The sequence below is a fragment of the Apostichopus japonicus genome, chromosome 2 (assembly GCF_037975245.1).
Source record: "Apostichopus japonicus isolate 1M-3 chromosome 2, ASM3797524v1, whole genome shotgun sequence".
In the NCBI taxonomy this organism is placed as follows: Eukaryota; Metazoa; Echinodermata; class Holothuroidea; order Aspidochirotida; family Stichopodidae; genus Apostichopus; species Apostichopus japonicus.
The window spans coordinates 21,185,549-21,212,732 of NC_092562.1; the positions used below are offsets into that span (position 1 = coordinate 21,185,549).

General features: G+C 38.0%; 1 protein-coding gene across 1 annotated transcript in view; it reads left to right on the top strand.

Moving 5' to 3' along the window:
* The window catches only part of LOC139981961 (VWFA and cache domain-containing protein 1-like), a 39,781-nt gene extending 14,225 nt beyond the window's left edge, over window positions 1-25,556 (top strand). The window contains exons 3-28 of the mRNA XM_071994414.1: window positions 1,602-1,786; window positions 2,187-2,293; window positions 2,762-2,900; window positions 4,168-4,312; window positions 5,908-6,043; window positions 7,655-7,744; window positions 8,311-8,448; window positions 8,852-8,958; window positions 9,324-9,456; window positions 9,939-10,088; window positions 10,384-10,507; window positions 10,876-10,954; window positions 11,417-11,489; window positions 12,076-12,162; window positions 13,008-13,150; window positions 13,642-13,739; window positions 14,501-14,584; window positions 15,289-15,399; window positions 16,570-16,692; window positions 17,155-17,254; window positions 17,728-17,979; window positions 18,257-18,372; window positions 19,878-19,994; window positions 20,240-20,379; window positions 20,969-21,229; window positions 21,880-25,556. Coding sequence (XP_071850515.1) covers window positions 1,602-1,786; window positions 2,187-2,293; window positions 2,762-2,900; window positions 4,168-4,312; window positions 5,908-6,043; window positions 7,655-7,744; window positions 8,311-8,448; window positions 8,852-8,958; window positions 9,324-9,456; window positions 9,939-10,088; window positions 10,384-10,507; window positions 10,876-10,954; window positions 11,417-11,489; window positions 12,076-12,162; window positions 13,008-13,150; window positions 13,642-13,739; window positions 14,501-14,584; window positions 15,289-15,399; window positions 16,570-16,692; window positions 17,155-17,254; window positions 17,728-17,979; window positions 18,257-18,372; window positions 19,878-19,994; window positions 20,240-20,379; window positions 20,969-21,229; window positions 21,880-22,298 — 3,657 coding nt within the window. The 3' untranslated portion in view covers window positions 22,299-25,556. The remainder of the gene's footprint in view (window positions 1-1,601; window positions 1,787-2,186; window positions 2,294-2,761; window positions 2,901-4,167; window positions 4,313-5,907; window positions 6,044-7,654; window positions 7,745-8,310; window positions 8,449-8,851; window positions 8,959-9,323; window positions 9,457-9,938; window positions 10,089-10,383; window positions 10,508-10,875; window positions 10,955-11,416; window positions 11,490-12,075; window positions 12,163-13,007; window positions 13,151-13,641; window positions 13,740-14,500; window positions 14,585-15,288; window positions 15,400-16,569; window positions 16,693-17,154; window positions 17,255-17,727; window positions 17,980-18,256; window positions 18,373-19,877; window positions 19,995-20,239; window positions 20,380-20,968; window positions 21,230-21,879) is intronic.
* The last annotated feature ends 1,628 nt before the right edge of the window (window positions 25,557-27,184 follow it).

Below are 27,184 nucleotides of genomic sequence, written 5' to 3' on the forward strand. Positions count from 1 at the left end.
GCGATAACTTGAGAACAAATTGTCCGTTAGGGTTGTGAGTTGCTTCAATGTAATCCAATTGTCGACCCGCATCTGTGTGACCCTTGACCTCAATTTGACCTTTGGTGACCTCTGGTGACCTTTTTGTGTTTTGTGGATTTTTACAGTTTCGATGCTATTTTCAGATGTTAAAGGTACCTTCTGATCATAAATGTCAATGGGTTGACCCCCGTGTGACCTTTGTGTGCGAAGTTATACGAGGTCAAAGTTAATTTTCAGACATGTAATGCAATAACTCCCAGTTCCAAGGTGTGACATGGTTGATATTTTTGGAGTAGTTGCAGATGGTATAGGGTAATATTTTCAAACTTAACGGTCATGTGATCCAAGGTCACCAAAGGTCAATTAATGATAAAAAACTAGTATTTTTGCGATAACTTGAGAACGAATTGTCAGTTAGGGTTGGGAGTTGCTTCTACGTAATCCAATTGTCCACCCACATCTGGGTGACCCTTGACCTCAATTTGACCTCTGGTGACCTTTTCGTGTTTTGGGGATTTTTACAGTTTCGATGCTATTTTCAGATGTTAAAGGTACCTTCTGGTCATAAATGTCAACAGGTTGACCCCTCGATGAGCTTTGTGTGTGAAGTTATACGAGGTCAAAGTTAATTTTCAGACATTTCAGGCAATAACTCCCAGTGCCAAGGTGTGACAAGGTTGATTTTGTTGGACAAGTTGCGAATGGTATAGGGGAATATTTTCCAACTTAGCGGTCATGTTATCCAAGGTCACCAAAGGTCAGCTAATGTTAAAAAACTAGTATTTTTTATTTAGAAAATGGGCAAAGAAAACATGTTTGAATTTTTAGAGTTTTGATGCTCCGTTTAGGTCTCACCGATCAAAAATGTCAATTGGTTGACCTACGGGTGACCTTTGTGTGTAAAGTTATGTATACAAGTTCAAAGTTAATTTTTAGACATTTAATGCAATTAAATCCCAATACCAAGGTGTGACACGGTTGATAATTTGGGACAAGTTGTGAATGGGGTGGTGGAACATTTTCAGACTTAAAGGTCATGTCATCTGTGGTCACCAATGTTATCATATCTGTTGACCCGCTTGTAGGTGACCTTATACTTCTTACATTTTCGACGCCATATTTAGATCTCAAAAGTGCCTTTTGATCAAAAATCCGATCACATTTTGTGATCACAAAAGTGTTGGCTATAGTGTTGGTTACTTTATGTGTACATGTAGGGCCACAATTGCTTGGACTATTTGAGCCCAATCTTGCTTGATAATATGTGTATTGTAATATACCCCAAGCAAGGAACCACAGTGCCCTTGGGCTCTTGTTGAGTTGTCATTCTTCCTGTGAAAATCTCCGAAAAAAAGTAACGTATTAACTTTGTAACAAGACAAAAACAAAATGGATCCCGTTTGGTCTGATGTACAAGATGCAGTTAGGGAGAACTTGACAAGGTTACAGTAGCTACAGTTAACTTAAAAAAGTAGAAAGAAAAAGTGCCTGCAGCTCACAGGAAAAGTAATGATATTAAAATATTCATCTAATAGTAGGTAATAAAATAACAGTATGATCTATTATGTTTATCTCTTCAGCTTGCAAAAAACATGAGATACAAGTTGGACAACTTTTTAGAAGTTTTAAACGCTAACAAGAAGACCGTGGAGAACCTCTACAAGAGTGACTTGGAAGGCAGACAGAATCCGTACAAGAGTTACCGATCGTTACCGCCCACGTCGAGCACAAACTGTTGTAATCTGGTCAATTCAGATCAACTTGAGTAAGTTCTTACATTTTGTCCTATTTCTACCATAAGTGGGTGTACCGTCTAAATTCCTGGTTGTCAGAAGAACATGTCATCTTCCAAACTTTCTTAAAATGAAATTCAGCCATTTATGGTCAAATAATTCCAAAAGATAGATTCACCAATCTCATGAACCTGTTTTTGGAAGTACATTGTATTTATCTCACTCCTGTCTTACATATCTTCTATCCACAAATGAACATTCTTGACTAGTTTGTACATAATTGTGTATATTAAAAAAGCCTTGACACTGCATCCTATTAATTCTTCCGTTGTCGTTTGTAAGTAACCCAAAATCAGGAAGTTTTTGCGTCTGTTGCAGTGCATCTTTACAATGATTGGATAATTTTAGCATACGTCTGCCATTGCTTTGCAGATACGACTTCATGTTTGGAGCTAATGTATCCAAGTCCAAGGCCTGTTACTCCATCTCTAAGATGACGTTAGACGGTGCTTTCAATCCCACCGGCAACCTATCTCAAGGTAAGAGTACCTGTAATTTAACTCCAAAGTCTTTAGTTTCTTGAACATTTCGATAATTGCGTTGAGTCCCTGTCAGTAGCTGCCAAAGGACAGTAGCTGCACACCCCTACTGCCAAACTGTCTGTTACTGTCTTTGCAGCTTGTGTGTTAGAAACGCTATTATTGTCTCAGGATACATTCCATGTTTGATGTTGGTTTTGAGCTCAAGGGTAAAGATTTTGAATAATCTTTGCTCATATGTGTAGAAGTCGATGAAAATGAGATCAATGACTAAAACCTGACATCCCTCAAAGGGTAAACCTTGACCACTGAATCCTATTGATTGCCCAACCCCCCCAATCCTCCCCCCCCCCTCAAATCTACTTCCCTTCATGATGTAATGACTCAGCTTGATTTATTTGAACTCACATTCTGTTATCAAATTATATGACTAACCTCTCTTTGTGTGGCTTGTCTCCTTCCATTCAGTGTTTAAGAGAAATTTATTGCGCAACCCAACACTGAAATGGCAGTACTTCTCATCTGATGAAGGTGTTCACTCTGTGTTTCCTGGAGCTGCTCCAAAGATCTGCTCAACCTCAGAGAAGACTGTTGACATGAGGAACAGGTGAGCAGCAGGAATTGGGGGTAACTTGATCACCCTCTCAAGTAGGGTGTGTCACTTTAACCAAGATATTTCCAAACTACAAGAACTGATATAGACTTGCGTACTTTCGAGTACAACAGCATGAGCATGAGAACAAGTAGAATTACCCTTGGGTATGAATATGAGGATTGAGTGCACTGCCTCAAAGGGACAAGTATGAGTACATCATTTTGCTTTACGTGCAGGGTTTCGATGATGCTACATGAATAATCTTATATGAATGTGACACACTAGGCTGTAGGGTATAACCAAGATGAACAACATAATTCAACCTAAGTAGTACAGCAAAAAGATATGACAAACAATATTCACATCGGCAGCTGATGACTGAGATGGAAAATTTTCTTTTATTGATCATATAGATTGATCACTACCAATTATGATGATCATTGAAACCAAAATGCAGTGATAGGAATCCAACTTTTCATTAACCCATGCCATCATCTGACATTAAAAAATTGGCTGTGAACACTAAATAGCAACAAATAAAGGTTCTTCTGCCTAGTTAACAGAGCAGTTTTATCTAATTAATTGTTAGGATAATTAACATTAGGATGTTTAACAGACCCCCCCGCCCCAAGGTATGCTCACGCCTCCAGTGTCACAAACCAGTTACCGCCTCTCACACGAGAAAATCCCAGGGGAAACTCTGGCATGTATATTAGATTTCCAAAATGTCCCTAAGTATTACTACAGATTCCTGAGGGCGAGAGTAAGAGTACAAGTGACTATTGCTCGTAACAATATGAGTACAAGCAAGATGCTCGCTACAATTCTCACTGAGTTTAGTATTTAGTTGTATGACTCACACAATCTGTTTGTATCCATGGTTACTGTATCCATGGTTATTGCATCCATGGTTATTGCATCCATGGTTATTGCATCCATGGTTATTGTTTCCATGGTCAGTTTTGTTCATCTTGTTTCATATGAACTACCGTGAACTGAAGGGTACTTGTTATGTCTGTTTTCTAAAGTTCTGTCGTAGTCATGTGATGATTCCCTACAAGAGCATGGTGTCACACCAGAGGATTGTTGTATCCATTTTACATTGAGAGGTAGTCATCTGGCATCTTTAGATTAATTTGCTATCTTTATCGCTGAGCAATGAACCAGTTTCACAAGGACACTGGCTTGTTAAGATCGCTCTCATACAATTGTGTAAAGTTTTATCAATGTAACCATATGTTGGTGTTGTTATGTTTGAATTGTTTCTTTTAATTTTCAGTCCCATGTATGCTGTCACCGTGAGACCGAGACCCAAGCATGTCTTAATCTTCATAGATAGAGGGTACGGTATTGGAGAGAATTCTTGGAAGATTGCCAAACAGGCTGCTGAGGTCGCACTCAAATCACTCTGTGAGAGAGATATGGTGAGTTTTACTATACAAGCTACTAGAGCATGTAACGTCATGACACCCCTTCCCACCCTCCCCCCCTCAAAATACACACCTCTTGATTTCTAGCAGACATCTGTGCATAATGTTTGTGTTTACTATGCACTGTTCTTTGCTATTACTTATGATAGGATGTGTTGGAAATCATTTTGATAAATCAAACATTTTTCAAGTAAGAGCGACAGACCGATATCTGTTGTTCAACCGGGAAGTTTAAAATGTACATTAAAGTATCAGTCATTTCTCCCTTTGTCCATATAGTAGACTCCAGATTCCTACTAAAGCAAATAATTTGTAATTTGAATTAATAAAGCAGATATTTTCTTTGAAAGCTGGAGTCAAGTAAATTGCACCCAGCCGATACAAAAGATACAGCCTACAGATCTGTCCAGGCGTAAAATTAAGCCTTTAATTCCGAATAACTAGGACGGACAAAAAATCATGTAAAACGGCATCAGGAACGTTTCGTAAAATGTACAGCAATATTTCTGTAGTACTACTATTATGATGGTTGTATTGAACTCTGTCATAGTGAGAGCTGTGAAGATGAGCTCCTTATGTTTACTCAGCTTCACTCATTGTGACAAGTCCATTGACTAAACAGAAATAAACAGAACAGTGAAGAATGAAGTGTCGTCTGTCATCAAGGTTGACGACAAACTTCAGTGGAAAGTATTGGCCGGTAGAGATATAAGATGAGTCGAGACTACGGCTGAAAGACGTCAAAATATTTTCATATTTTAAAAAAATGGATGTCATGATTAGCTTGCCTGAATTAGTAGAATTTCATCCAGAGATTTCGATATAGACTTCTGCCGATTTCAGAATTTTGTAATAATTTTTTTTTGTTTTTTGTGGCTGTCAACTCTGTTGTCAAGGCTGATGACTCATTGTCACTGTCACGCAACATTAATTTGACAAAGTCATGCAACATTAATTTTGACATAGCTCGAAAAGTTGGTTTGACATTCAGGTATTTATAGGTGAGCTATTGCGGTTTGCAATTAGAAGAAATACTTTGCAATTCGAGCATTTGTCAGGTTGCTACTTTGTTGCTCTTGTTTATATACCTAACTTTCTACTTTCCTTGACAATTTGTTTTTTCTTCTTATGTTTGTTTCATATTTTGGGAGGGGCAGGAGGGGGGCATTAAATGATTCTATTGTTATGATAATGTGAAAGTGTGTTCATGAATTATATTCCTTTAATTATGTGAAGAATGTACAAACAAAAGGGATATGAGCCTGTGGAATGTTATCAATGCCTTCCTAGATCAGCTTAAGGGTAAAAATGGCCTTTCTGCTAGAAGTGATAAAGCTGTGAGTTCCTCTGTTGTTAGCTCTCCAAATGTGACTATATTAACATGCACCATTTCTGCTGGACACCCTCCATATGGAACAGCTGTGTTTAAATTTGGAGGCTCATGCCAGATCGATTGAACAACTACTGTCCTTTGAGAAATAAAAAAAAGAGGTACTGTAGAATTTTCACATGACCGATGAAAGATCCCAGATTCAATTCTTTGCTCTCTCTTTTTATATTAATGAGTTTGTATGTTTCTTTCATTATAGGTGGGTGTACTTAGTGTTGGCTCTACCACTCAATACTGTGAAAGAGATAAATGTTACACTGACCAGCTGGCCCCAGCATCACATCTAACCAAACAGCAGTTAGTGCACTTCATAAGAGGAATCCAAGCAGAAACAGGTGATTATGGTGGCAGAAGTGGGATTAATTTTAAGTTTTTTTTTTCCCCCCTACAATGTGTATTCAAAGATTACCAGCTGATATACTGTCATTACCATCTGTAACATTTTACCTGAGAAGAAACAAAACTGAAGGCATATTTTATAGGATAGAGGAGTCGGGGTGAAAATATTGAGAATTTTACTATTAGTTTGTTAAATTTACTTATCAAGCACAACCTGCAACTTAAGCAAGGTGTGGGCTCTCTTAGTAAACAAAAAGAGAAAGTTTCCTTGAAGACATATGGTGATAGGCCATTAAATTTAGCCCCAAAAAAAGTTTGGTATGAAATGCGTTCTTTAACCCTACCATTCCCGCCACGCAAAGACTCATTAGAATTTTACTGTCGTAACATATGTTCATTGTTTGAAGAGGATGGTTTTACTTTGGCTGAAGACCTGTCTTCCAAGAAACTAAACCAGAAGGAGTTCTGACACTTTCACCCCAGTTGTACATGTACCAAGTCTACATTACATTTTACATGAAAGTGTCTGCAGGATGATGTGATTGCCAACAAATCAACAAATTAATTAGGTTAATCATCTCCTTCTTGCTAAATAATCGTGAAGAAGCACTTCAGAACATCCGCAGGGACCACGGTGCTAACCACTTGTATCTTGTTGGAAGTATGCAGGAGTTACTCAAATGTAGTCTAACTGAAAATACAGAGTGCCTGGGGTGACAAAACTTTTTGAAGAAAGGGATACATATTAAATATATATTCGTATTTATGTGTTTGTGTGTGTGTCATGAAAATAAGTTTGTGCAAGTCATGTGTGTTCTCTCCTTTTTGGTGTCAAAGATGATGGTTATTTTTGATGTCTTTATAATAATAATAATAACTGTTTTTTGTATAGCGCAGGTATCCAGAGCACAAGGCAATGTTCAAATGCGCTCCCATATAAAGGGTCTAACTGTGATATTTCTGAAAAAGGATAGTTTTTAACTGTTTTTTGAGATCCGTCTTACTGGATGGAGAAATAGGTGCCTCTTGTTTGGCTATGAGATTGTTCCACAGTCGTGGGGCCATCACGGAGAAAGCTCGCCCGCCAAAGTTAGTTGAATGAAATGATGGCTCCGCAAGCAAATATTTATTTTGGGACCTCAGCGATCTTATGAAGCTGGGAAGCTGAGGTTCACTGTAAAGGTAGTTGGTGATTCGATTCATTTGACCTTTTACTCTCAAGAATCACTAAATGTAAGAAGAAGAAAATTCCACGCAATTTTTATTCTTTACAAAAGTGTTTTAGGCAGTGTCATAGTATTGTACTACTTACTTGAAACATTTTCAGAAATTAATCAGAAAACGTGGGATGTGTTAAACAGTAATTTAAGATAGATCTTTCTCATGTTACTGAAGAAGCTTATATGCATACTGTACAAAACCTGTATGATGGTAGATGCTTAACTGATGTAGCATATTGTATCACTGAGCATAAATTTAGGTATTTTATCATTGTTAAATTTACACGAAGATGAATTGCAATCATATGTACCAAATAAAGAGAAATCATTAACTAATTTACTTGACAATTAAAATATGTATCCTCTTTCTCTTAATTCTATTTACAGAACCAACCAATCACACTGAAGGATTACTGAAGGCCTTTGAACTGATTAGGAACTCTGCCGCACCCGTGGAGAGTAATAATTCTGTGGCTGGTACGTATGTCACTTGCTCACGCCCCTGGGGGATCGTATCCCTTTAACATGAAACATGAACGTCCAGTTGATGAAGATGTAGAAAGATGAAGAATTCCCAATAACTCAAAAAAAAAAGAAAACCTTTCATTGAAAATAATCAACTTGTGGTTGTGTATGGCCTGATGAGTAATCAAAGGGGGGAATTTTGATCACTTTTCTCCAAAAAAAAAAAGAGAACATAGTAAGAAACCAATGAGAATTAATCATGGTATACAAAGTTCATAATTTTTTCATCATACAAGATATTGAGAATAGATGTGTCACATGATATCAGTTAGATCAACTTACTTGAGTATTGATTTAGCATATACAAAAAATGCCAATCTTTTTGTTGTTTATATTATTGATTATAAAACCATTTCACACAATCATAAAAGGATTGTCAAGTCTGAGACAGAAACATTTATGTTCTTTTGAATTTGAAATTTACAATCAGTCCTGATCAAAGTTGATGAAACCAAAATGCATCATTTGAATCTTTGTCGAATGTTCATAATCGTTTATTTTGTTTTCTCTTTCCTCAGATTCTCTGATTCTTTACATCAGTTCGGGACAGACTCTGGACCTGAATGAAACCAGCGCTATTATCAACACAGTCATTAATGAGAACAGACAATTAAACAATAGAGTCATTGTTATGACCTATGCTCTGTTAGCAGAAGGTAAGCAGGGTCTTGGGAAATTTGAATTAGGCCATATTTATGACTGACTATCCTTTTCCTATTGTAACCCCCCCCCCCCCCCAACCTTTTGTTATGTGTTATGTTGTTGGTTTCACCATGGTAGTTGGTTGAGCACTAAGTTACCATTGATAGTATAGATACTCATCTTTAAGTTTGGTACAAGATAAGTACATTGTATGGACTCGGTATAGAGCAGAGTTTGTTTCCCTGTGATAATCTTGCTTACTGTGCTTCAGGGGCTGTATTCATGTTGTGTGGATTCCTTTTGTAAATTGACAAATTGTCTAGGGAATAGAGAGATGGATTTACTGTCTGTTTGCAATTATACATCTGTGATATATATTCATTAGGTATTAGTAACATCAATGTTTCTCATTAACAGTGATTGATGGGAAACCAAGCATGGTTGAACTTGGATTCCTGAGAGATCTGGCGGGACAGGATAACGGCATAGCTGAGCAGCACTCAAGCATGATGCCACTTAGACAGGTAAGGGAATGTAATGGTAATATATGTTTATGTCAGGAAGACAAATAGACATGGTGAGGGGGTGTGAACAGGGCCAAGAATGATGCCACTTAGACAGGTAAGGGAATGTAATGGTAATACATGTATGTGTATGTAAGGAAGACTGAAATAAACATGGTGAGGGGGTGAACTAGTCTATGGCATGGTGAGAGGGGTGGACAGGGCCAGGAATGATGCCCATTAGACAGGTAAGGGACTTAAAGGTAATACATGTGTATGTAAGAAAGACTGAAATTAACATGGTGAGAGTTTCGGTAATCACTTTGGCAGGGGTGGGACATGCAATGAAGGTTATCAATAACATTCATTTTGTTTTCTGTTCACAGAAAGGAGTGATGACAGTTTTGAATCAGATCAGCGATTTGCCATCGACAGTGGGTCGTTTCTATTCCATATTCCGTCCTCCCGCTGATTGGGGAGTCACTTACTCTTTACCGTACCAAGATCCTCTCGGAAAAGGTAAGCGTGACCGCAGGCGAACCGGACAGACAAACCTGGGGGGTAGTTGCTTCATTCCTCTGTTATTTTGAGTAAGAGGAATTAATGGACAATGAATGTCCCCAATTAACCAACTAAAAGTGCCAAACCATCTATCATCAATGATAGAATGTGAGCAATCATCAATATGAATGGAAGAGTGATGATTTCATTCCTTAACCCTTTTGCAGAGAATTATCAGTATGAGAATATTATGAGCAGGGATTAATTTTAAGTGTTAAAATTTTATGTAGCAATTTTTGATGGATCTGAACTTTGGGTCTCTCATAATATACAACAGGTTTTATGTGTACAAAAGCTGTTATTCATCTTTGTACTTGTCTAGCAGTGGATCCATATCGTGCAAACTCACATCTTACCCACTTCACCCATTGGTTGTATTTGTGAAAGTCATTTCGGGATGGAAGATATTCAAATAATCACTCACTTTTCTTGTTTTACAGGGTTGATCATCAGCGTGACCAAGCCTTGCTTCAAGGAAAGTCACTTGATTGGCGTAATCGGCCTTGACATCAGCGTCGCCGATCTGCTACAGGAGGTGTCGTACTTCGAAGAGGGCATCAAATCATATGCATTTATGATTGACAAACAAGGTGAGTGGCTCAGAAAAAGGGGTTAATCGGACTTTGTGTCCCAATTGTCACCGACGTGACAGCCTTTTGATTGACAATCATCATTACCAAATGAACTTTAAGATCATACACCTGATAATAACCTCATTCTCTTAAATTATTAAGGCGGCGTTGTAATTGCCAAGGATTTCTAAATTAAATCAATTTGGTGACAGTTCATCGTACAATATCCATTATCATATCATGTGTCCGATATATCTCTTTATTCAATGGTATGTTTTTCTATTTTTACTTTCATTTTTACTGTGTTTCACAGGTTACACTGTAGCTCATCCCTCTCTGACCAAGCCCATCAAGATGACCGGTCCTCCTCTCTTTGCCAACATTGAACACTTTGAAGAAGCCGTGGACTTTGAAACGGTCAAAGCTGCCATGCTAAGGTATTATAACAGGTCTCTCCTTCTACTAGTATGTTATTGGTCAAATACAAAACACATCTTGTGGCCCTTCTTTAAGACCAAAGTTACAAAGTAAAGAAAAAATAATGTCCACCCACAGAGTGGTTCAAGAAAGGCCCGTTAAGAGTTATTAATGATTCAATAATGGACTTGAACAGTTAAATCTCTATTGTTGATGTTGGTGACAATGGTGAATTCACTCCCTCACCATTATCTTATTCCATCCCGTAAATCTTCATCTTGACACAGGTTAGATAAATTTATCTGCTCAACATTGTTTCGTTTTGCTTTGTCAATAATTTTTATCTTAGCTCATAATTTTGTCATTTGGTCTTATGGTTGTCTTTCAGAGGAGAACCTGGCACTGCGACACTGAAGTTACCAGCTGGTACTAGTTCTCTTAAAGAGGTGATCTACTCTTGGCAACCGGTAAGTAACCTACCTTATCCATCCCCCCCCAACATCCACCCCCTCCCCACACCAAATCCCTTCTGACAGCAGATATTTGTGTTGGCATTGTATCTGCCAGTTCATCGGCTCACATGTGTACACACTAACAATCTTATAATTAGCACCTTATAATATATATGTATTCCTATGCAACAGTGGATGCACTTTTGCCGTCTATGACATTGGGAAATTTGATGAGATTAACCACCCTTTTAAATGAGTCCCACTTTTCAGGCATTGCACAATATTTTAACATGTAAAGTAAAATGGTATATTCTATGAGGTTATTAGTGTTTATCAACCAGAAGGTCTCAGGAGAATTGCCTCACCCGCCTGTACCAGTGCCTAAATTCTGGCCTACCATTTCATAAATCCGAACAAAACTTTGCATTTGATGTCCAGTCTTCATCGTGTTTTATCTTCATTCCTCTTTTAATTCAGGTTGAGGACACTCCATTCATTCTTTGTACAGTCTCAGAGAATATGCCAAGCAGACACATGAAGTACCAAACAAGTAAGAGCAAAGTCTTTATATGAAACTGTATGCTATGCATTCAGGCACCATTGTATGTGTGTTTTGTGTGGGATTGGTACGGAGAGGGGGGACATAGGGGTTACAAAGAGGATTGACTTACGATTTTGAAGGATTGTACGAAATTAATTATTTCTGAATAATGACTTATCTGCAATAGGGTTAGAATCACACACAAAGTCTTTTTTCTCTTCCCCTAATAAGTTAAATTGTGCCTGTTCATAGAACTGATATTTACCAATATCTATTTCATTATTATTTTCTGTATGCAGTATTGCCTAATGGATCTTGAAGCATTATATCTAAACCAGAATAAATGTTCAGGCCTTCTGCATGATGTAATATTCAGGACTTTTACAGAATGAATTATTCAGACCATCTGCAAATCAATACTTATATATTAATCTGGTCATACATAATGCTTTGGTTTACCTTCAACAAGTTCCATAATCAATACTTATATATTTATCTGGTCATACATATTGCTTTCGTTTACATTCAACAGTTCCATAATCAATACTTATATATTTATCTGGTCATACATAATGCTTTGGTTTACATTCAACAGTTCCATCAACAAAGTTATATTTCCATCGTCTGGATATCCTACCGGCCAAAGCTATGTGCATGAATTTCAAACAACTTTCAGCTACAGGTAAGTCACAGTTCCTTCCTCCTTCTTCTCCTTCTCATTTTCTTCTACCACCCTCTCCTTTCCTTCCCCCCTCCCCTCCCCCCACCTTCTACCTTATTGGTATATTAAGGCCTTTTACCACATAAGTGTTCCAAACTGTCCAAAGTGTTGAGTCACTTGGTTGAGTTAAATCTGAACATTTGCATTGTTTTGATGAAGGTTAGAAATAGCTAACATCAATTATTATTATTATTCTGCACTACTTAGGGTATTAATAGTTGATGGAACTATTTAACCTATAATCTCCCAAGTTTTGTTCAAGTGATAACTGCCATACTGTGTTCAAACTTCTATTGAATTATTTGTCTTTCTCAAGTAGTGCAATTAGCTGGCATTTTTCCTCAGTATGTAACGATAATAACAACTTTAGCCCCGATTCTTTTATGCAAAAGTAGTCTGGGCTAGATTCATATGCTATGCAGGTCTAGGTGAAGTGTTAACATTTTTATTTCAAAAGATTGAGACATTTTCATGATTTGACCATGAAATTTCCAATGTTATTTCAACTTAAATTGTATTGTAACTTGGAATAGCACAAGTAAAGTCCACTTTAATGTACTTCATACCACCGAGTCTTCACAGAAATTGTCTTTTTGTCTTAGACTTAAAATTGTGAGCCAGAGATTGAGATTTTGAAGTTGATAATATCAATTGGTCTATTTATTTCTATGGCCATAATTGAAATTGAATCAAAATAAGTATTTCAGTTTATTTAAGTTTGTATTATAATTTTGTTAATAGAAAATTTTGGTATTGATCGTTCAAAAGATCTCAATAGGTGTACTGTATATCATCTCTCATTTCAGATACTTGTACCTTGATGCTGGCACCCAATGCATTCATTTCCCCATACGAGCATTTCACTCAAGAAGAAACCAAACTAGCCGTGCAGGCGTACATGGGGTACGTCAACGACGATACCAATCTCATCCAGAACCCGGGACTCAAGGTGAGGGCAGCAAACATTTTCTCAATTTTATTTTAAATCTAACAAAAAGCTAGAAATTTGTCTTTACAATGTTGCCAGACATTTGGAAGTAGATGGGAAGGGGGAAGGGGGGGGGGGAGGGGACAGCAAATTCAGAGTAACATTTATTTGGGGTAACAAATGGGCAATGCAAGCTGAGGTCCAGGGGTACACCACCGGGCACCCTGGTAGGGGTCAACAGAGAGCCCACTGAAGCTTTGTGGTATTTATCGTTTTCACAGCTTTTATCAGCTTTAAATCGGCAGAATTTTGTTATTTACATTCAGTAGAAGTCTGTGTCTAGTCATAGTTCTAATTTGTCAATGGTGATGTCGGTTACGTATTGTCATATCAAACTTCACTTGATTTCTAACAAATCTTGCTACATTTCTTTCTTCTCAACTCTTGATAATGCTCCTATATATGTCATATCGTATATGTCATGTGGGTCTGATTCTCGTTTCGTCCCTCAGCCGAGTATCAAGAAGCACGTTGCAGCCACCAGCAGTATTGACAGAGCTTGGAGGGAGCAAGTAGAGCGAAGCAGTATGAACAACTACGTCGTCAGAAGGTAACATCTTGTACCCACGAGAGCCCCCTCTCGTACATTTTGTCCCCTCTCGTACACCTCGCCCCTCTCGTACACCTCGCCCCTCTCGTACACCTCGCCCCTCTCATACACCTCGCCCCCTCGCATTCAAATTTTGACCGCAGTATTTCACAGAGGTGTAGCCTAGTAATTTTACTATACTTTAGAAATCAATATTTTGTTTATCCCTTGCTGAAAGCAAAAGGGAGTCTATGTGATGGTGACGGCACGCATAAATGGAGCAGTGGCTTTTAAACGTGATAACTCAAGAAAAAGAGAGTACAAGAATCATAGTGCTTCTTGCAGAGTTAAAAGGTGTGGTTGCTGTTGTGATACATTCACATCTTTCTGTTATGTTCTGTAGTCATGTGATATCTCTAGGCATAAATTGAATTGATATGCAGGCCATTGGAGAGGGGGAGCCATGGGGGAGGGGCCAATGCCCTTCGGCATTAGGTCATCCTGACGTGTCTCTCCATATCACTACTGACATGTACAATTTATCAAATTTTCTCGATAGTTTGATATTCATTGGCGTCATTTTTAGCTTTATATGGGATTGATAAGATAACAGTTTCACTTTATGTTTGTTATTCATAGCTGCCATATCAATAAATATATCAATATGATTTTATTGTTTTACATATAGGAACCATCCTAGTTATCTTGTTATATACTGTATTTGTTGGATTGCTATTTGTTACAGTACACCATCTTCACATTCACTGTTTCTTTGTTGCTAGGTATTTATCAACAACTAGTGGAGTGGTATGGATGTATCCTGGAACGCTACTAGCTAAGACCTTTGACCCTTCACGAAGATCATGGTATGTCTACTAGTAGAGTAAACAGTATCTTAGAGCTTTTTCTAACAATGTTAAACATTGAGTGTTTTGGGATCTTGAGAAAAAATATATAAAGAAGATCCCTTAAATTTATATCTTTTCTATTCTGTTTAAATCTGATATACCAAGAGTAAATTTAGCCTGCAGACGGTGTAGTCTGATGAAGTGATAACTCCCTGACCCTGTGCCTATTGCAGTGTTTCACGATTTTTTCGTCGTTCAGACATTTCATTTGAAAACTGAAGCTAGAAATTTATATTGCTTTAAGTCTTTTATATTTTACTATATATATTAGTAAAGATCAACACACCAGAAAAATTGCACTTCAAGACCGGTTTCGTCCTTTTGGGACTCATCAGGCGATGGTTGGAGTCGAACCCTGTACCTTTGTGTCACAGACCTAAGTCTGTACCACTTAGCCACAGTGATTCTACTGGTGTGTGAATGCTGATGATAGGCTGTCTATAACTGTTATTGAGGGCGTATTACACACATGTGACGATTGTACAGGGTGCACCCCTGGTGCTTCTGAACCTGACAATGTAGACAGAATGATCACTTTAAGAGGCAAGCCGAGCTTTAATTATTCATTATATATGTATATATATATATATATATATATATATGTATATATATGTGTGTGTGTAGAATGTGTGTTTTTTATGCAATGTGTTGTTTCCTTTCAGGTATAAAGAAGCACAAAACAACCCTGGATTGATCACACTCTCATCTCCGTATCTAGACATCGGGGGAGCAGGTTACATCGTTACCATCAGCACAACAATCTTTGACGGAAAGTGAGTTGTCATCTATGTCAAGTTATTACTGAATTTAAAATAAATAAGGAGGCACAAATAAAGTGATTCATTGAGTGAATTATTTGAAAGCTATATGGTAAGGCTGAAATTCTGAAAGAACAAGTTACAGTTTTATTCTCTCATTTGCTTTTATTTAACTGAATTTTTTTTTCCCTTCAAATTATGAATGGCTTAAATTTACTGGACCATTAAGAATGTGCTCCAAAAATTCACTGTCTTCAAAACAAGGCAGCACTAATAGCAAATGAAGGAATTTCACAGCTCTTCACAATGTGTTTGTATTCTTTTTCTTTTTTTTCTTTCTTTCTGGAAGATTCTTTAGGATAAACGCAAAAAGATACAAGTTCATCATTTTAAAGGTTATCTGCATAACTCCTTGTTATGCCAGAAAGTCATACAAAACTGGTCACCTATGGTCAATCTTCAATTCATGTCATATTGCTCTCTTCTGAGAATTTGAGAACATATGTTCATATTAATTTTAATCATAATTGGTTGCATTGGGATATTCGTGAGAGTGTAAAATATGTTTGGAAACCTGTAGCCATTTTTGGCATGCTGAAATCTGCTAACAATACAGCTGGCATTTAGTCTGCTTTCAAACTCCACATGTTACTGTACAAAAATATAGATTTTAACTTTGTAAGAAAGATATTTATTAAAATTAAAAACCTGGAATCATCCCAACCTGAACAGACCTTAAGGTTGTCTGAGATATTAATAAAAAAAACTCTTGATAATCCAGGTTCTTACACTGTGGTGAAGTAGTTTTGCTATTTTGTAAATGTAACAGTATACCAGGTCACCCGGTTCCATAACGTGAAATACAGAACCGTAGTAGAGTCCTTCCTTGTTTACTCTCTTTAGCTCTGTTCTTCCCATTTTGTGCTATACGTATACAAGAGTATAAATCAGACAAAAAACAGAAATATTTGACTAGTGACCAATTACATACCTAGTAGTATGTAGGATACACTACAGAATGAGGTGGTGGATATTACATTCTGATAATCCAATTTATTGTAAGGGTCCTAATAATCCAGGTTCAGCCGTAAGTCGAGACAAACTGTGTTCCAGTTGTAATGTATCTCCCTGATGGTGGTAGTCTTTAACTTAACGAGCGTCTCGTTTTTTGTTTTTCTTCGACAGCTCGGCTGGTACCCACACTGAGGCCGATCCTATTGCGGCCGTCATGGGCATTGACGTAACACTGCAGTATCTGTATAAGTTACTAGTGGATACACTGCCTGTATGCTTGGAGAAGAATATAAGGTACTGGCCAAGACTCCGTCTCATAAACAACAACAAAATGTCACAGCACAATCAGGATAGCATGCCAATCTGAAAGATTGACATTGGAATGTGAAGTAGGAAAAAATTGTCTCGTGACAAATTTGCACTGGGTTTTCATCAGGAAATTAATAGTTGAAGTGCTCAATCATTTAAATTTAGTAAGAGCAAAATTTTGTAACCAGATAATTTGTTACCAGATTAGTTGTGACTAGTTACACACATATCTAGCTAGATATTGTAACTATATGAAGAAAAAAAAATTAAATAGATAAAAATAGCATATGATGCATAGTTAATTGTGTTTGTGGGCAAGCTACTCATGCTAACATGCAAGGGGCGGAAGCACACATCAGAGAATGTCACTATGTATTTAAAAAATAATAATATTTCAAATTATTATTATGATTTTTTTATTTGCTATTTACTTTTCCTATTTGGTAGGTGCTTTATAATGGACAACAAGGGGTATCTGGTGGCTCACCCTCACATGGTGGAACCGATACACAAGGCTCCTGTGGAACAACAACATATAACACACAAGGTATGTAGTAAGACTGCCCTCCCCTCTATCCTACATCCATTACATGCAATTGGATGCAGTCGAAACTTTGTTTAATTCTGACCATTGTAGTGGCTATGCTTTGGTTCCCCCATATTGGTGGCTCTGCTTTGGTCCCCCCCCCCCTCCTAAGTAGTTAACTTGGTAACTGACTAATCCAGTACAGAACTTTTTTTGCAAACCTTATGTGTACTTTTGGGAAGACCCCAGGTTAACTAAGTAGAATGTTCTTGTGTTAGAAAGGTTATACTATATGACATAAGATTTTCTTTTTCATACTTTCTCCACCTTGGTATCTTAGAAAAGGAAAACTTGGCAGAGTGTGATTCAAAATTACCGTATGGGTGGTATGCTAGTATTGGGTACCTGTGTGAGTAATAATGGTGGAAATGTTACATTCTGTTATTAATTTCCTTCTTTACCTCTTTTCTTCTATCCCCCCATTTTTGATTTAGGAGGTCAGCATATCCAACGACCTCCTCTACCAGAGTGAATTTGTCCAGAAGTTACAGTGTAACAGTTACTTGAACGGGACCATCCAGCGGTACTACTCATTCAATACCAGCTTCCAAGGTTTGCTCTCCAACAAGCATAACAGCGAACACTGCATCCTGTACAAGATGACAGGCATCTCGGGAACCAATGCGTTTGTGGGTATTGTGAACGAGACATGTGACACCATCACTGAATTCTGTCCCTGTAGTATGGTAAGCGTACCTGAGCACTGTGGCCGATATCAATTTGAGGCCGTTTTTTGTTGCGGTTATCATCTTGGTTAATATTCTCCTGGAAAAACAAAACGTCCTTCTATGGTTTGCCCGATGGACCGGGTCACCGGTTTATTTACAGTAATTAAAACACCCACGTCACCTTTTCCTTTCCACTGAACTGTTCAGACAAATGTAAAAGCAAAAGCGAGGGTCAATCGAAAAATCCTGAATGCTCCCGGCTAACCAAGTATATTATCTATTCTCTCTATTTCAGAGTGATCGTATTTGCCTGAATTGCAATCGGATGGAACAGGCGGAGTGTGAATGTCCATGTGAATGTGACCTCAGGCTTGACCCCTGCTCAGGTGACCTAGTGAAAGATGAAGACAAGTAAGTCAATCCCACCATTTGTATATCAGAACCAACCCTCTTCCCCCCCCCCCCCGCCCCCTTTCCCATTTCCCCTCTGGTTATTCTATATGTTAAAGGTCTGCCTTTTACTTCATGACATCACAAAATTCCACGAATATCTGTACCATACCCATACCACTCTTCCCAACCCCTCATCCCTCCCCGTACCCCTTTCTCCCCCTCCCCATACCCCTGTTCCCTCTATCTCCTACCCCCTTTGGTTAATCCACATATAAAGGTGTACCCTGTGATAATGATATCAGAAGTTCTGTAGAGTGACATGGAGGTAATCTATTACTTGGTATTGGTTCAATAGCCAATGATGCTTGTCTATGCATTTATGTCAGTAATGATTTCATTTGCACTTAAAAAGTGTCCTGTTTTCTTTTTAAACTAACCAATAACTTCTTACATTTGTCCAAGAAGTTTTCCTTTTCTTGCCTCGCTCTAATTCCTTCTCAGCAAATGCTGTCAAACTCAAATCATTCCTTGCTGGCAAGCTGGCAGGCTAGCTTCTTCCAATACATGTTTGTGTCATGTCATGTTAAATCCATGTGTTTTATTGTATCCAGTTAAGGGTTTATGAAAATGGCATCCTGGTATCAATATTCTTGCGTTATTTTCTTTAGCCAAGCCGTGTAATTGACTCCGTGTTTCCTGTAGGTGTTTTTTCAGGTAGTAACAATCACAAGAAAACAAGAGATATGAAACCCACATATCCATCCAAAATCTGGAACTCAAAACATGCAAAATAAATAGAAATAAAGTAAACAAAAACAAAACATTAATTAAACAGGGAAGAGGAAATAAGCTGATTTAATCACTGAGTGCTTATTAAGCAGTATAAAGAGTACATTATTAAATCTCCTTCATGAATTGTTCATTATATCCACATCGGTCTTGTGATGTTTGTTTATGGCAATATAACTTTCCTGCTGTGTTAAGATTCACACACAAAATTTGTGACTTTGTTGCACTTTGCGACTCCACAGTTGTTTGACAAATAGTCAGTCAGTTGACATGAGAGTGTTTTTCAATTTTCAGCGTACTGTCACAGCCCTAAAAAAAACACATTCAAACCAGATCTTTGGCTGATTGACCTATATGTCCCACGGCCAACGATCTGTGACTGTAAACTGAGCGTACGTGTGCATTATCTACTGAAATTCTGTATTTCTCTATGGAATTTACTTTGCCACATGTATAGAACCCAAGAAAGAGATCATTGCAATGATTTCTTAGTTTACTTTGTGGGAATGCTAGACTATTTTACTCTTCTGGTATTATTTAGAGTTGCTGCATCTTTTTGGCAGGTATCAAGCCGTTTGATCAAGTTTCTTTGTTTTCTAAAGAAACAGCCGTCCTCTTCAGATATCAATGCAAAAAAATGTAGATAGTTGATTCCACTGTACTAGTTATTGAAGGAATAATGATGAATATTAATGGTACACTGGCTGATTTCCATTTCTGTGGTTTGTTTTCAGGAATCCTGCATGTCCAGGACAAGAAGAAGATGATACTCTACCGGAATTACCCGAGAGCCTGATAGATGACCTGAAACAGTGTACAGATACCAAGTGTAAAGGAAGAACCAGTTGGGAGTAAGTGTCCTTCCTTTATTCTCAGCCCACCTTTCCATTATCCTGTCAGCCCCCCCCCCCCCCAAGAAGAACCAGTTGGGAGTAAGTGTCCTTCCTTTATTCTCAGCCCACCTGTCAGCCCCCCTCCCCCAACCTCCACCATCATTGGTAAATGCTGAAATATAGACTCATTTTTATTTTTTCTTTAAAAAAATTATATATATATATTTTTTAAATTTATCTGATATTATTTATTTTATGATCAGTTCATGCTTTGGAGTTCTCAACTGTGAATGGTGCGTAATAGGGAGTGATAACAAAGCTTTGAGGGAGCCCTACTGTGCCAGCCAGATAGAGTGCTTTGGTGGTGTCGTTGGTGCTGCCACACCATATCAGGACCCATTAAGTAAGTTAATCTGCAAACGATTGGGGTACAAATTGAACTTAATTCTACAGTACGTAACAATGTGTAACTTAATAGTAAGTCAAACACCCAGTACCTCCATCTTAAATAGAAGATCAAACACCCAGTACCTCCATCTTCCAGATCATCTCTTAAAAGTTGTTATATAAAGTTCATTTTTTACCAAATCATGTAATATTCAAAGCCTTATTAATTCTTTATATCCAAATACGGATAATGAAAACAAAAATTGGGGACTACCAAAAATTTGATGAAATTATTTTATTGTTATGTTTGCAAATCTGTGACTTTTGTGACTAACCTGATTGTTTTTGCTGCAACTTTTTCTGGGGTAAGAGATTTACGTTATAGATTCCCTATCCAGGTACCCCTGTAATCTTCATAGTGGTCCCGCTCTGTACCACCAGATTGTGACATCCATACAACTTCATGTCGCATACTGTCTTTAAATTTAAATTTTAATCTAAATTAAATTTTAAATTAGCAAAGTTTGATCCGGTACTCGGTATGTCGCCAGTTCCCATTTAGGTAGATATCACTGTCATTGCTATATCTGATTTTCTTCCGGCAGATTTTAGCAAGGACCCCTACCACCACGGACCGGGGTCCCATATAGGATCAGTAGCTGGGGCCCTGCTCGGTATCGTCACCTTCCTCATCTTGGTCATTTACGTCTACTGCCACCACATTCATAAAGAGGCTCGTCGTCAGAGCGAGTTGGCCCACCACGGTTCCCACGCATCCGTCCGGGTCAACGTATCCACAGAGAACGTAGCCGTGATTGAGGGGCAAGACGGCGACGACCACGGAAACCCTCCAGGAGGGGGAAGATGTGAGTACGATTAAGGGCGACCTGTAAGCCAGAAGGTCATCGGCTTCAAGGAACTATAAAGTGAAGCATGTCTGTTGGAAGCATAGTTCAGTGGAGATTGCCTTCTTCATTGAATCAACCCAGTAAATGTGTGACCTAAATGGTTGTCATAGCATTGTAATAAAACCATGCATCTAGTTACTCCTGAAATGTCACAAGTTCACAGAATTTATTTCAAATTATTTTTACATCCGACCAGTTATTGTGTCTTTATATATATTTCCTTTAAGTCTATGGCCTGTTCATCGATTCTACCCATAAGTACTGTTATTATGAACAGAATCACATATATTAATTTCTTTAGTATCAGTCTTTTGAGCATCAGCACAGAGTCGCATTTCAAAAGCTGTTAACCTTTACTAGTTGTGTTAGATAGTTTCAATGGTGACATGCTATCATTCTCTGGCCCTGCTGCTTATGGTTAGGTTTTCACACGATCGAAAGACACATTTAAAGATTTGATCCAGTAAAGAATACTGTTCACCAATATATTAGTTCCCTTCTTCTGTGGCACGATATTTGTTAACTCGGTACAAGTTCATTTCATGCGACGTTCCAGCATTATTTTTGTTTAGGAGTAACCGACCTTGTACAATTTCCTGTTTCTACAGATGGACAGGGTAACATTGCTCTGGCTGCTATAGAACCTCCGAACCCTTACCACCAGGCACCGAGGAGGGGCATCAGAATCTGGAGAAGGCATCCCAACGCCCCCAGCGAGAGTGACCACGGTTACAGTACCATGACACCTCATGAAGACAGCGAATACCACTACGTGGAGCCTGAACCCATTGTGGTGGCGCCGAAACACCAAATGGTGGATCCGCCTCCTGGCGTGGTCCACCTGCCACGACCAGAGTCCCCGTCTGCGTTTACGTCGCTACTGGACTGCGAGAGCGACGCGGCGACCTGCGGCAGCGGGCCCATCACTATTCCTAAGATCGACCCACCTCCTCAAACAGTACTTCCAAGGAAATCACATAGAGTGAGGACTCAGGTACAGGTTCATTCTGTAGATACAGTCTTTTGAAAGGAGAAATAACTCCTTGCTGATACCTCTCGTCTGGGTCGTCTCACACTGCTGGCTGGTTGACGTATATTCCAATGGTGTCTACACTCATTACTGTAGGTCTCTTAAGTCGTGAAATGCTGAGTATCTTTGAGAAGATACGATATGCTGCAACATTTTATCTCTTAATTCGGATGTATTCAAAACACGATAACAGCCGACCTGTCGGTCTTGCGGTATCACCGAGGCACGAGGATGGAGTACACTTCAGGCCAGACACGTTACTACCATTCAGCCGGTAGGGTCTCAGAGACCAGGAGGGATACCCATGGTCCCAGCATGGCTAATGGCCTATCTGTCGTCCGCATCGAGTAGCGACATGTTAGAACATTGCGGAGAAGAAGAATCAAAGCCATTTAGTTGCAACCGTCGTCGTGGAAAACGAGTCCCGACGATGCCGCCGGTCAATTTCTTTAAATGACATGTAATAGAAGATCAGTTGCTGGTCCCTTTAAGTATATCAGTGTCTGTGAGAGGCGATGTGAGCCTATGGGAACAGGTATTCATTGGTACTGCTGACAGAAATATCATTGGTTTATGATCTGAATGGGACACACAACTAACATTTCATTCAGTAGATGGCTGTTTGCTGGGGGAGTGTTGGATCAGATGAAAAGAGAGTATTTGCTGTCGTTTGATATATACTTACCTACCAGTACCCGTTATTCCAGCAGGCTGGCTAGCCACGGAACGTACTGTTAGTCCAGTATATAGTGTTTTGTTGAAAATTTGAGTGTATTACTACTTACAGGAGAAACTGGTTGGTTGCAGAGATTAAAAGTTTACTAAAACCTACCTGTGTAAGAATATGTGAGAAGTATTAAGGTATTTTTAGCAAGCAAGAAATTATAACGGTTGATGCCGAGAGTCTCACCTCGGTAATTTTCCTTACGGGGTTTAAAACAGGAGGATTAAAGGCGGAAAGATGGGGTGAAGTGAATGAAAATTTGGCCCCAACCATCCATTGAAGCCAATAAACTGCATTTGTAATGGGCATTACATCATGAAACATTTATCCTCATATGCAACCTACCTTGCTTCATAAAGTTGTTTTCCATGACATCATTTAACATCATATCTTAGATCCCTTCTATGTCTTAAGTTATTAATTAAATACTCTTCATTGTCTGGGAGACCAGAAAAATGCTGATACTGAATTCTTTCTTTGATCAAATTTTTTAAGAAATTCATGATAATGGTCTATTTATAGACCCTCTGTAATAAGATCCAGTTTTATAATCGTAAGTCATTCATACAGGGAATTATGGCCAAAGAACAAATTGAAGCTATTAATCTTTGAGAAAAATTGTTTGCTTTGTGTCTGTAACAGTATTACATTTAAATATAATTGCAGGAGAGGAAGGACATTGTGCTGGAAAGCCAAGTATTTTATCAAAAGAATTCAACAGAATTCCCCAAGACACCTTGCTGTGATTGTATATTTTCAAAATAAGTAAATGTTATTAAGAACGGAAAATATTTTGCTTTGTATCTTACCAAATTTACTATTTGAAGAGTATCAAAGGAGGGGAGAGGAAGATATGGGGCCAAAACATATTCAGAGACACATTCCTCTCCCCCCCCCCACCTGCCAAGACAACTTGTTGTATTCTATAAATTTTTAAACGGGTTAGTTAAGTATTCTCATTTTGGAATTGTGTTTATCGTTAGAAACAGGAAGCTGATCAGTAGTATGGATTAGAATTACACCAAAAGTTTGGATATACTAAAACAGAATAGTCAACATCTCCACCTCGGGATCTTAAGACAGGAATCGGCCTCAAAATTGGACTATAATATCAACCCTATGTTCTTAGCTACCCTTTTGTTTTACAGAGCCTTTTGCAGTTTTATTTATACAAATCCAATATTCTCCATTTTGTTAATTTGTTTTTACCGTACTTAAACTTACTCTGAAGATCAATTTGGTAGCTTTGAAGAGACATATTGTGACTTTTATGCGACAAATAAAGAATAACAACATAATAGTTGTTGGCGTCGAATCAAAACAAAGGGACAGAATATGCATTTGCCAAAAACATAAATAAATAAACAGGGGGAGTGGTGTCATACATGTTAATGTGATGAGTATTCATATGCAATAAATATTCATTAGTTTGTATTCCTTCAAGAATTTTTTTTTCTCATAGCATTTCTCTTGATTGATTAATTGATTATGTAATTGGTTTATAGTTTGCGGTCACACATCAGGACAATGTGCCACCAGCAGCACAGGACACAAATCCAAACTGTCAGTAAAAATTCAAAATTAAACTTAAAGTTAGAAAGAGGGGGAAAAGCATGGGGTCTTAACTAAATATTAATATTTCTCCAGAGATGCAACAGGTCACTTTGAGGTTAAGTCCATTCCTTTTGAATCTTTGAAAATTTCTGACACGATCCACAGACTTGATTAGTTCTCTGAGTCAAAACAAAAGCGTTAATTTTCACCCAAAATGATCACATTTATGTCACACAAATTATATATATATATTTTAAGCGGTTAAAGTGTGGGAGGGGGTGTGGAAGAGGGTGACAATTCATATTTTGAACTTTGAAGTCATTATGCAGCTTTGAATCCCACTCGATATTGATTTGCAAACGCATACCTACCCTACACAAGGAAAGGATACAAATTTATGCAGTTATACGCAGAGAATAAATAAATATGTCTATCTTTATATATAACATACATCTTCCAGTTATAAATCAATCACGAGAATTGCTTTTCCTATCCATAACGATGGTGCCAGTATTAAGTTTTATCGTATGAATTTTTTGTTCTTTTTTCCTTTTTAGTTCGAAACCCACCAAATAGATGTCTATTCTTTTTTTTTTCCTTATTAATTTTTCTCTTTTTTCTTTTTTTTGGAAATTTTATATTCGTATTTTTGCAAACTGATGCTGCAAGTTTGAAAGATTTTGTGGATCATTGTGATATAGGAATCGAATCAACTCCTGTAGAGAAAATCAAACAAGTCTAAGATTTGTTGATGGGATCATGCTTATCAAAAGGGATCGACTGTATTCATCAATTTTTTTTAAAGATTTCTCCCCTCACGTTAACCAATTGAATTTTACTTCATCTAAGAACATCTTTGTGATAGTTGACAGACTATCCATTTGTCTGTCAATTTTTTTTGTATTTTCATCAAGACTATTTGATGGTCTTTTGTAATGTGAATATGTAAATATAAGTATTTATGGAACCACCTTGCATTTGAAGTATGTTATTCTATTATTTCCAGTGATTGTTTTGAACAGTTCCTCTCGTTTCTTCAGTTATTACCACATCTGCTCGAGTAGTTACCCTCACAACATTTTGACACTGAACAAATTTAGCACACACCGGGAAGGGTGATGACTTATACTCCAGTATTGTAAGATGTAACCAGTTAAACAGTCAAACAGTCAAAATAGAACCGTTTTATTTGAAGGGTGTCTGGGGCTGGAGGAGTGGCGTATGAAGGAGTAGTACAGCAATGTAAATGGAGAGTCCGTGTTCACCCAAGCCCAACTTTGTTTTTTATTGTGGATTTGGTATCTCTAAACGTCTCAAAATGGCACCCTCTGGCTTTCTTTGTTGAGGTCAGGATTTCTTTTCAGTTCCCATGTTGGTGGGTATGGGGAGAGAATTTAATCTGATTGTAGCAGGCCGACATAGGTGGGTTTGGTTTCTTTTTGTCCCCGGTACTTATCACGCTGCTCTCTGGTGGTATTACTCCATGCAGACTATTTTGTAGTAGTACGCTTCCATAGTTTGTGTAGCAGGCTTTGTAATGGCGTTAAAGGCATTGAAGACTCGCCCCAAACAGCGTGACGCCATCTTTAAAGTGTTAACTTTCCCTTGCTTGCAAGTGAATTTTTTCTCTTGTCGCTACAAAATTCAGACAGTAATAAAACGTGATACCTTGTTATCTTTAGCTGGACCTGAGATGTCTGTATCGTTTGTACACTGTGCTGTGGGTATTGACCGCAGCTGTATGTACTGACTGGACACTAATGTCTAATTACCGACGGTAGCAAGCTGTGTGTGTATGTTCTGGGATCGGGGGTGGTGTCTAACACTTCTGTTACACCTAATTCGAAACTAGGTCAGATTACCGGCATAAGACTTTCTTTTTGCTCGAGTCTTTCTAATATATGCTTATCTGTGAAGGCTTTCCAGCGAGGCATAGCCAAAAACAAAGGAAACATTCACGATGTGCTATATATTGACGAATTATATTATATTGACTGATGGATTCTGTTTTACCTATCTGCACTCATCTATCTTTTTATATACATGATAAAGTGCATCTTTAACAACTTAGCACTAGCAGCAACTGATGGTCTCTGATTACCCACAATCCTCCTCCTACTGTGGCGCCATGGTCTGGTTTTTAAAAGGTACAATAAATGTCATTCTAATTTCACTACGTTTTTCTCTCGTTACGGGTGAGTTATTTGCTCTGATTCCATATCTGACTTTGCAGTATCAAATATTGAAGGACTCTTTTCATTCGCTATATGTGACATTTTCATGATTTAGGAATTATATTACATTATTAATCCAAATCCTGGATGTGTTGCCAAGGTTCTTTCCAATCTCTTAGTCTTACGGAATAACATGTGAAGTGAAAAATCATAAAATGAGCTTTAATAATTCCCATATTTCGTTTTGTTGTAACACTAAAAGTATGTACACCATTCATGTAAGAGATCTTCAGAATTGGTTACTTGGAAAATAATACCCGATGCAGTCATTTGGCCTACGTTTATTCGTTTCTTATCTTCACACTTGCTGCTGTGAAGTCATACTGCCCGAGGAAAAATGACATGAAAGGGTAGGCCTACACACTTGACTT